General features: G+C 50.8%; 1 protein-coding gene across 1 annotated transcript in view; it reads left to right on the forward strand.

The window, feature by feature from the left end:
* Positions 1-5,438: 5,438 nt before the first annotated feature.
* FGF5 (fibroblast growth factor 5) overlaps positions 5,439-10,699 on the forward strand; it is a 59,699-nt gene continuing 54,438 nt past the window's right edge. Inside the window, exon 1 of the mRNA XM_012647190.1 lies at positions 5,439-5,784. Within this exon, the coding sequence (XP_012502644.1) occupies positions 5,439-5,784 (346 nt within the window). The remainder of the gene's footprint in view (positions 5,785-10,699) is intronic.

A 10,699-nucleotide genomic window follows, 5' to 3' on the forward strand; every position in this document is an offset into this window, starting at 1 on the left:
ATTACTTTCTGAACAAACGGCCTTTGAACGGGTGGGTGAAAGGACAGAGCATGTATCACAGTTACGGCAGGGTCCCTAACTGTCCTCTTGCTGGTACCAGGCTTGGTCTTCTGTTCCATTTGGCACAAGAATGTCCTAGAAGAGGACACTGCTTCCTTTCTCCCCATCTCCCACCCCCATTTTTCTTAAATAAGTATCCGTTTACTTATGGCCTGTCTCTGGATACAAACATACATCCAGAATGCTAGAGCTATTGGAATAGCAGCCATACTAATTTCTATTTTTTTCATAGATGAGAAAAGTCTCAGATTTCCTACCCGATGCACTTCTTTTGAGGAATTAAGACTGTAAGTGCTGCACCCCTTGGCATAGGCCTAGAATGCTCTTTGACCTGATCAGATACAGACCGTGCCAGCAACAAAACCCATCGCAAACGGCAGAGCTGACTCTACTTTGAGGAAAGGGATGGTGGCGTGGTCGTAAATCATGACTTTGGCACACGTGTGTAACAAGCACGGGGAATTGCATCCTCCATCTTCCACGGCGGGTCACAGACAGGCTAAGAGGCTTCCGCTACTTTAAGAGCGGTTATTTCCCTGCACCTGGCTGTTGCATGCTGGAGTAACCGGGGGTCTGTAGTGCTTTGGGACTCAGTGCATGGATGTACCATAAGTTAAACAAGAAGAGTCACCAGGTGAATTGGAAAGCACAGGAGCTGGGCTTTATGATAAAACCGAACTGATTTCATTGAGTCAGTTTAGGTCACAAAAGATTTCTTTTTAGCAGCAAATACCGCTTTAGTCTCTGACTCCACAGGTGTGGAGCTCAGCTACAGGTGGCCACGTCCAAACACAGCCCTCCTCAGAGGACAGTGACAGACCCTGGAGAAAGCGGAAGGGGTCTAACCTGAGGACCTGCAGAGTTTCTAATTACGCCGTCGTCACCCTGCACACACTCTCGGTCCCTCCTCATCTTTGTTCCTTCTCACACAGCCGGCCCTTCCCACCCTCCTTAGCCTGCTCAGCGCTTCTGTAGCCACTATTTGTTGCTGCAACTTGGCTGGGAAGAAGCCAGGCCTGGAAGAAACAGAGGGTCCTGGCAAAAACATGGACCGAGAACCCCTACCAGGTCAGTGCCCTACGCACCGGGGCTCTGTCTTAGTCTGCTCAGGCTGCTACAACAAGAACACCGCAGACTGGGTAGATGAAACAACAAACGTGGATTTCTTACCGTTCTGGAGTCTAGGAAATCCGAGATCAGTGCGTCAGCGCAGAGAGGCCGCTTCCTGGTTTCCTCGCTGGGGGGAGGGATTGTGAGAGGAAGCAAGCTCGCTCCTGCGTCTTCTTATAAGCGTGCTAATTCCACCATGGGGACCCCACCTTCATGACCTAATCACCTCCAAAGCCCCATCTACAAATATCATCACACTGGGAATTAGGGTTTCAACATATGGATAATTTGGGGGGAAGCCAGTCAGTCTATAGCAGTCTCCATTAAAAATGGTATGAGATTAGAGGCCAGGTCTTCAGGGACCTGGTTAGCAAAAAGTGGTCCTGCTATCCGGATATGGCCTCCGAGCGCGTGGAAGGGCGGTAGGAACGGAGAAGGAAGACCACAGAGTCCTTCAAAGCAGCTCTCCCAGGAAAACATTCTGGAAATTTCTGGGCTTTTATCTGCTCCAATCAAAATACAGCCTTGCCTTCCAATGATACCAGATAATTAAACCTTAGAACAGGCAACTTTCACACAGTGTTTGCACCTGCAGGAGCGGAGATTTGGTACAGCTGAGACTTTTGGAACAGAAGCCTGTACGAGGCCCACCTGACACAATGGCGGCCTGGTTTGCAGGCGGGAGAGCCTCCCAGAAGTCTCCCCTATCCCACTGGCTACCTCTCGCCCTTCCTTCCACGCCAGCAGGAGGCACTGCAGGACTTACAGGCACCAGCCTTGCCCTCAGAGGCCTGGCCCCAGGGAGGCCCAGCCTCGGTTTACACCCGGAGGAAAGTTGTAATATAGTGAGTTTGTCCCTTGGGTGGAGGGAATCTTGGGCGCTGACTTCTTCGCCCTGACTGCTCTCTCCTTAGGCTTTTGGGTTCCAGCCTGAGCATGCGAGTAATTGTATAATATCTCCTGCAAATTGATTTCTGTCCACAGGAACCAGATGTAGGTCAGGGAAATGCACGGTCAGGATTCCACACAGATGCAGGGGAGGCCCTGAAAGGAAACTCAGGCGCTGAGGTCTAGGCAAGGTGAGCCTCAGGTGCTGGGGCTGCAGAACCACGAGGCCCAGGGCATGAGGAGCTGTCAGAGGTGACCCAGGAGAGGGGGCTGTAAAGGGTAAGCCGGAGGGGTGGGGATTGAGCTGACCACTCATAGGCCCTGGATGACTGGTGGAACCTATTAACCTGTTGGGTAGTTACTCAGCCCCCCGTCAGGTGGCCAGGAGTGGAAACTGGTCTTGGAGGATGGTTTGCTTTACCACTGCAGGTAGCCAGCCGCATGCGCCTTCTCCGGACCTTGCTGCCCAGGCTGGGAGAACGCAGGAAACAGGGAACCGAGCTGAGGGACGCCCGTGGGTGCGAATTCGCGCACACGTGGGCCCGGTGACCAGGTTCTGCAGGGTTATAAGCAGACAGATAGGACGTCCCCAGCGGGGGGCTTTGGTGATTCCCTTTCGGAAAGTTGCTGGACAAAGTGTGGCACTGGCTTGCGCTCTTTTGGGTGGACCGGAGGAGAGCCTGGGGTGGCCCAGATAGTGAAATGAGATTTTTTTTTCCAACTGCAGATTTGCTGGGAACACAGGAGGCAGGACACGGGCCGGGGGCGCAGCCTGAGCGCGGGGAAACTGGTCCCCCCTCGGGGTGGCTGCCGGGCGAGGGAGGCGCTCAGCTCCCGGAGCAGGCGCGGCATTGTCTTCTCAGTTCCACTGTTCAGATGTTGCAGCTTTTTTATGACCCAAATACGTGTTCAGGCCTCTTGTTACGTATTTTAAAAGTTCAGCGACATCCACCCTACACGTCCATGCGCACCAATGCGGATTTGGTGTTAAGCGCGCGCGTGTACACATTAATCCGCATCCCCCGCCCAGTCCCGAATGGGAGAGAGTTGGGCATTGAATTCTGCTTTGCTAGACCCAGTCGCTGCGCACAACAGCTGGCCACTCGTCTCGGTTTAGTAAGCCCCTGGCTCTTCCTAAAGCCTTGGAATCCAGAAGAGCGCGTCTTGCCCTCCTCCAGGTCGAGGGAGGCTAGAGCCTGAGCAGGTGTCTTGGCCTTCCTGGGTCATCCCTAGACAAATATGTGACCCCCCCACCTGGGCCCCTGTGGGGGACCGGAGGGTTCAAGGACGATTGTTTCAGCGCAGGTGGAGCTTGAGAAACCGAGAGACAGGAGGAAAGACTGAATCTCAGTTTCAGATACCGGCCCCAGAGTCCTTTTGGCCGCCCAGGTTTAGAGCCCGAGCTGATAGGAGCCACTGTCCTGCTCTTCTCAGCGGACTCCTGCGGGAGGAGAGGGAGAAACGAGCGGCCGGACTTGCTTTGGGGAATCTTTGTCGCTTTGGGCACGGGCTGTAGACTGCGTGATGCAGGGCGGAACTTGCTCACGGCATCCGGGAGCACCGACGTGGCTGAAACCCTGACAGCTTTGTCACAGACCCCAGGGCGTCACCTGCAGGTGGCACAGCAGCCAGGTTCAGCATCCTACAATCGTTCGCCCAGGAAAAAGGTGACTTCAGTCACATGGACCATTTCGAGGGCACCTGTGACTGTTCCCGACGTCCACTTCCACGGTTGCTTTGCAAGGATCTGCCTACCCAGGAAAGCCGGAAGCATACAGCTTGAGGCTGGAAGAGTGCAGAGAGTGTCTTATATGGTGTGTCGCGGCACTGTGCCCTGTGTCATGTCATCTATGTGTAATGTACCCTTTCTTCCCCACAGTGGCTTTTTTTTTTTTTACAATATCCAGGTGACTTTCTATTTTGGCTACCCCGATGTTAAGTACTCTGGCCATAGAAAATGCCCAATCCTGCAAAAATCTACATTCGTTTCATATGCTTTTCGTGACTGAGATAGGAAATCTTAAGTGGGTTCTCAATAATGCATAAGGCCAGTGTCTTAGAATCCACCTTGGCTTATTTGAGTTGACCTTATCAGTCAAGATCACGGCCTTTTCATTACAATAACCAATGCATAATGTATCAGAGCTTAGTGCAAAGCTTTAACTATGTTTTCAGACAGAAATATTCCAGGAATGCAAATCAGGTGTATTTCGCAGATAAATAACAGTCGGGGGCATTGCACACAGGGAAATTCTCCTCCGTTCTCAGGTTTCCCGAGGTTGCAATCCGGCGCGCGCGTCATTAATCATTCACTGGGGTTGGTCCTTCAGTCGGCGGCAGCTCTGAGTAAGCTGATGCGAGCGAGCCCAGGCATTAGCTAATCCTTCCTGCCGAGGAGATCTGGGGTGAGAAAGGACGACTGGGCGGTGAGCTACATGTGCCGGTGCCCAGCCCTGCGCTCGCCTGGCGCACGCGGACCGAGAGCTCCCCAGCAGGAGAAAGCAATTCTGCACAGCGCACGGCGCAACCGGAGTCGCAGCACAGTGACTCAGGGAGGCTCTCTAAACTCCGAGCCCGTTCCTTAGCTCTTTATCAAACCAGTAACAACAGCAAAAACAGCCTTCGCCCCCACCCGCGTCACCCCGAAGCTTCCCAAGTTGGGCTGCCAATCGAATGCCTGTTTGCTTTTCCGCCCAGGAAAGCACTGGAAGCGCTGGGATCTCCTAGCCGGACGCGGTTCCGGAGGGTTCCCGGGGGAGCAGGTGTGACAGCCGGGTCTGCAGGGCACAGCTAAGGGGACCTGGACATGCGGTGCTCGGTGGGCAGGAGCGCGCCACCGGGGCGCAAGTGCGGTGGGGCGGCGGGAGGGGACTAGAACCCACCTCCCGAACCCGCTTCAACCCCCCGGCTCCCAGCGCTGCCCCCCAGGACTCGGCTGCTCGCGCGGAGCCGAACTCTGCGCGGCGCTGGCGCTCCCGGGGGGAGGGCTGGTCGCGCGCGCTCGGGACCGCCGGGGAGCGTGCCCCGGCTGGGCGCACCCGGCGTCCGGCGCCGGCTTCTCCTCCCACTCACTCTCTCGCACCCCCTCCCTCCTGCGCCCCCGCCCCCGCGCCCGCCGGGCTCCCTCCCCGCACCGGCCGGAGAGCGCGCAAAGCGGCGGGCGAGGGGGGCTCCGCGGGCGTGCGCCGAGCAGTGCGCTCTCGGCTTATAAATCCCCCCGCGCCGGCGCCGCGGTCCGCTCCCTCCACCTCTCCCTCCCCCGGGGCTATGTCCGCCCGGCGCGGCGAGCGGGGCAGCGCCGGAGGCTCGCGGCCGCGCGGGGGCTACGGAGCCCAGAACCAGCCCCGCAAGATGCACTCAGGAGCCCCGCGGCTGGAAGAATGAGCCTGTCCTTCCTCCTCCTCCTCTCCCTCAGCCACCTGATCCTCAGCGCCTGGGCTCACGGGGAGAAGCGCGTCGCCCCCAGAGGGCGACCCGGACCCGCCGCTGCCGCTCGGAACCCGGGAGGCTCCCGCGGCAGCAGCTCCGCGTCGTCCTCTTCCTCTGCCTCCGCCTCCCCCGCGGCTCCTCCGGGCGGCCCGGGAGGCGGCTTGGAGCAGAGCAGCTTCCAGTGGAGCCCCTCGGGGCGCCGCACCGGCAGCCTCTACTGCAGGGTGGGCATCGGTTTCCATCTGCAGATCTACCCGGATGGCAAAGTCAATGGCTCCCACGAAGCCAACGTGCTAAGTAAGTTGCTCGCTTCCCCGGGAGGGCTGCGGCAGATCCGGGAGGGACAGCCGGTGTTCCCTGGGCCTCCCGAGCCCTGGCCGCCGGGACCCCGCTGGCCCCGGACACAGCCGGCCGCCGGCCGGGCGGGCTGGGGAAGTTGCAATCCGGGTGGCTCGCACGCATGAACCCCTCTCGTGGGCGTGAGCAACGGCGAGTCCTGGGGTGCAGGTTACCCAGAGGTTGGTGCCCGGATAAGCACCTCGTTCCCGGTTTGTCCTAGCCCCAAAGACGAGCCTCCAGCCGTGCCTGGAGAAAAGCAAAAATCTTCCTTCTCCGCGTCCGATTTCTGCTTACCTTCTGCTTAGGAACTAGGCTAGCATTTTTCATTAGGCATCAAAGTGCAACCCTTCTGCTTTTCCATAGCTGAAGTTGTTTTCTTACCAGAATTAAATCTCCAATACTTCTCTACTACCATCAACTTGAATGAGTATCACATGTGTACTTGCATATATGTATATAGTGTACACACACATGTGTGTATGCATACATCCTAGACATACATACATATAATGTGTGTGTTAGAGCGGAGGCCAGGTGTTTCTGCTTGGAAGAAGACTGCGATCTGGAACTCTGGACACGTTTAGAGAGGGAGACGTGATGAACATTGAAATCGTCAACTCCAGAGCTGGATTTAGCAACATTTAGTATTTTGAGACCATGACAACACTTTATCAGGAGAGTGGCCAGCCTTTGGTGTCCAAGGACAATTAGGGGAAAGTTCTTTACTTTAGGAGAACTGCAGAGGAGGTTCCATTCGGTACGGGCGCAAATTCTGTAGGACTTTAAAAAAATAAACTAGTTTTACATTTTCTGAGTTTTCTCTTTAGCTCTCTCCCCCTTTTCCTCCTTTGCCACCTTCTCTTCCCTTCCATCCACGTCTCCGGGTCATCACAGCCGCTGCCCTGGCCCCCTCACTGCTTCCAGGCAGCCGAGGGCAAAGATGACGGGGGCTGCGTGCAGGCCTGCGGCGATCTCGGTCGTTCGGGCCAGGTCGCTCTTGCAGCGCGCGGATCCCCGGACAGAACCACAGCTGGGCCGCTGAGATTCCCAGGGAGAGAGAGCGGAGCGTGGCCGGGAGACAGCGCTGCGCAGGCTCTGCTCTCGCTGTCAGCCTGGCAGCTCCCAGTGGCACCGCACTTGCTTGGCGTGGAGAAGTCAGTTGGGGACCGACGACCCTGTGGGGCCTGGGCTCCTTCTTACCCAGGCTCTGGAGGAGAGCGGGCGCCACCGCCGGGCTGATAACCCGGCCGCGGTCTCCGGAGCCGGGCTGGAGGTGCGCGCTGGTGAGGTGGGCGGCTGGCGAAGCTTCCCCAAGAGTTGAGGGGGCCTAGCGTGGAAGGTCTGGTGACTGAGCTGGGAAAGAAGCAGTTGCATGCCCGCCCCCTGCGCCTGCCTGGTCTCTCTGGCTATGCGGTTCCGGCGGGCTTTGCACACGTGGGGAGGTGGCCCGATCACCCAGCAGGAGAGAAAGCCCCCTCCTCACACCCCAGCGAGTCCCAGGGCCTCCTGCACGCTCCTTAGAGGGTCCTGTTTCCATGGTTCAGCGTTCATCTCACTCTTGTCAAATAACTGTCCGCCTTTTGGTGACAGAGTGCCAGGTCTGTTGGGGTGAAGGGGAAATTTCTGAGATCTCCAGAGTAGCCAGTGCTATGTCTGTTTCGGTATTTCTATTTGTCCTCCTCATTTTGTCCTGGCGAGGTCTTTACTCCATCAAACATTAAAGCTTATTCTCCACTTGCAGCAACCTTTCCTTCTTTCTCTTACAGGAAAACTTTCTCTATTCTGCTCTTCTTGTAGTCGGTCCAGGAAATCAGTACCAACAGGGGATAACTTCTGTGTGCCCAAGGAAAGACCCCAGATTAACAGGCAGCAAGCAGTAGGCAGGGGCCCAGGGGGCTCAGAGGATGTGTCTGGAGTGGGTTTTGGTGTGCCAGAGATCTCGGGAAGTAAGGCTCATCCCCAAGATATTCACCCCCTTCTCTACAATGACGCTATAAGAGACAAATACTTTTGGAGCTTAGGCCTTGCTAGAGAGGAAGTTGTAGAAAAGCAAAGGATGGAAAATGAGAACAGATTTAAAAAAAAATGCATGAGATTAAAGAAGACATTGACCACTATCCCTTATTTCCAAAGCACATTCTATTTTCAAATCCATATTGAACACATCCATAAGAGAACAGGGATGTTTCCTTAATGGTGTCTAAATAAAACTTAGTTTAACTAACTTTTCCTAATTCATCCCTTTTTACAACAGCCCTTCAGAATTTAGTCTCTGTGTCTTTCTCATGATTTGCTTTCCTTCACATACTCATTCATTCCTTCATGCACTTAATATAAGATACCTACCTCACTACACATGATAGTTTGGTTGCTTTTGTGTTAGTTTTGTTTGTTCGTTTTGCCTTCCATAGATATTTTTGCACAGAGGAAGGTATAATTTAAATATACCTTTGCGATGTCTGGAGTGTCCAATACTATATAAAATTTTGCTACCAGTGTTCAATAAAGAATTTGTGGAATGTCTTGTGTTTAGTAGGATGGCATGCAATTTGGAAATTCAAAATGGCTCTCTGCCCTTACCTAGCTGTGAAAGAGAAACAGAAGCCTGCTAATTGCAGTTGGTCATTTGCCTCTTTGAAGACAGCACTTGCCTTTTTCCTGACATTCATGTAAACTAGAGTGTTGCTGATAGTGAGGAAGCGTTTGTCTGAGTCTCACAAGAGAGGCTGAGAGAGCTGTATCAGAGACCACAGAGATTCTCAGTTTTACCTCATCCTCTAATTCTATTGTCTGTGAGTTAGCAACAATAGGAAACAGTGTTTTTGTTACTAGCCTGTTACTTCAGAAAAGTGTCAAAGCTTTACCATGAAACTGCATCCTAACAGATCCTTTTAAGCCCAATAATAATCTGTAACATTTTCCTGATAGAAAAAATAAACATATGTGTTTCACAATTATCATTTACCAATTGTGAATGTTTTCTAGTTTCTGCATCAGTTACACTCTGGCCATAGATTTTGAAACATAGTTTGTTTAGTTTAGGTGTACCAATTAATATATTCCTAGCTTATTTTATACCATAGTTATTTGAAGTTTTAAAGACAGAAAATGGAATCACGCTCATTGCATATAAGCCCTTATTATGAGAAAATATTGGGAGAAGATGAAGAAAGTTGAATGAGACAAGACAGGTGATAAGACACAACTATTGCATGGAAACAAAGGGTTTGCTTTAATTTCTGTGCTTTCAAGTTTAGTTTCAATATAATCCTTCTGTTGACTTGGGCCACTGAAGCACAGGCCATCAGGCAATTGTCAGTTTAGGAGAGAAAAGTGTAAGACTAAGGCTACATAAAACCAAAGGTTTCCCATAAAATATGAAAATTCCAATCACATGTTTTAGCTAACAAAACCATAAGTTTTACTGCTTTTTAAAAAATCTGAATTTACTATCAATTTTAGTCTCATGTAGGGTCCATTAGACAGTCCCCCAAGCCTAGAAAAACTAGAATATGTATCTATCTACCGTGTAGAAAAAAGTCAAGTGTAAAAAAAAAAAAAAAAAAAATCGTTACTAATTTAATCAGTGAAGACTGCTACACTGGATATTTCAAGATTCAGATTTGATAACTTGGCACAGTGTATCTGTTGCTGTATGGATGCAAGTAGAGAGACTCCACTTGCAAAATATTTTTCTTTGGGAATTTTCAGATGAGTTGTTGAAAGCTTCTGAATACATGGAATATCTATGTTTTTGCTATATTTTATTCACTAAGAAAAGGGAGAAGTTAGTATAATTGTATCAACCACCATCGATGGAGGCCTATTTAAAAATCTGGAGAGGACTAAGTCAAAAATCTACATATACGTTTTCTTACTGAAGCAAATTTATGTCATAATGCATAACTATCCTTGTAGGTAAGTGGGTTAAATATCTGAGAGATACCAAGACATCCTTGCTTCCTTCAACCTAGACGTCAACTCTGAAATTCCACCAAGAGAGAATAATTCCTTCTGTTAAGCATTGCCCTCTTCTTCTGATCCTTTTAAATGTGAACACTTTAAGAAAAGTAGCACACTGTCATTAGCACTTTCATGTGAATTAATTCACACTGAGCCATCTCCCTTTGCCCCTCAAGCGGGAGAGGACTACAACAGCAGAAGAATACTAAGTGTCCACACATGTGTACACATGGGGTGTCCTGACAAGGGAAAAGAGAAGTAGTGAGAGGATCAATGAAGACAATCGAATTGAGCAAACAATCATTAAGTACTTAATAATCTGTGAGACAAACTTAGCCTTCCACGATTTTGCTTAGGGATACTTACTGTCTTGGGATCCAGAAAGTGAATTGTAAGTTTCCATCAAATTTAATATCACTGATTCCTAATGAAAGGGTCAGGAAATTGCTGAAATTAAAGAAAAATCAACGTTAGAGAAATGTTTTTGAGGGTTTACATATGTATGATTTAATGCACATGGCTTTAAAATATTATGTAGAATTTCTGAAGGAATTACCGTGATTTGTCATAGCAAAATCAATAGGCCTGTGGTCTCTTGGGGAGGGGGGCAGGAAGTTGAATTGTAAGGCTTGTTGAATCTGCTCCAATAATCCGGAAAACAAGACATTGGGAAATCCCTGCTGACATTCCTTTGGAAATTATGATCTTAACAGTGTTCCCAATATTAGGCTATAATTGCATTAGGATTCAGAAGACCAGTACCAAAATTGTCTATGTGAACAATATTTCTTTCATCTAATTTCACCTTTTCTCTCTCTTGCACTTGTCATATTAAATAGAATGATATATATGTGTGTGTGTGTGTATTTTGTAAGCTTTCAGTTAAATATAATTTTCTTAAAGTTATAAA

This window comes from Propithecus coquereli, unplaced genomic scaffold, assembly GCF_000956105.1.
Source record: "Propithecus coquereli isolate 6110/MARCELLA unplaced genomic scaffold, Pcoq_1.0 Scaffold26, whole genome shotgun sequence".
In the NCBI taxonomy this organism is placed as follows: domain Eukaryota; kingdom Metazoa; phylum Chordata; class Mammalia; order Primates; family Indriidae; genus Propithecus; species Propithecus coquereli.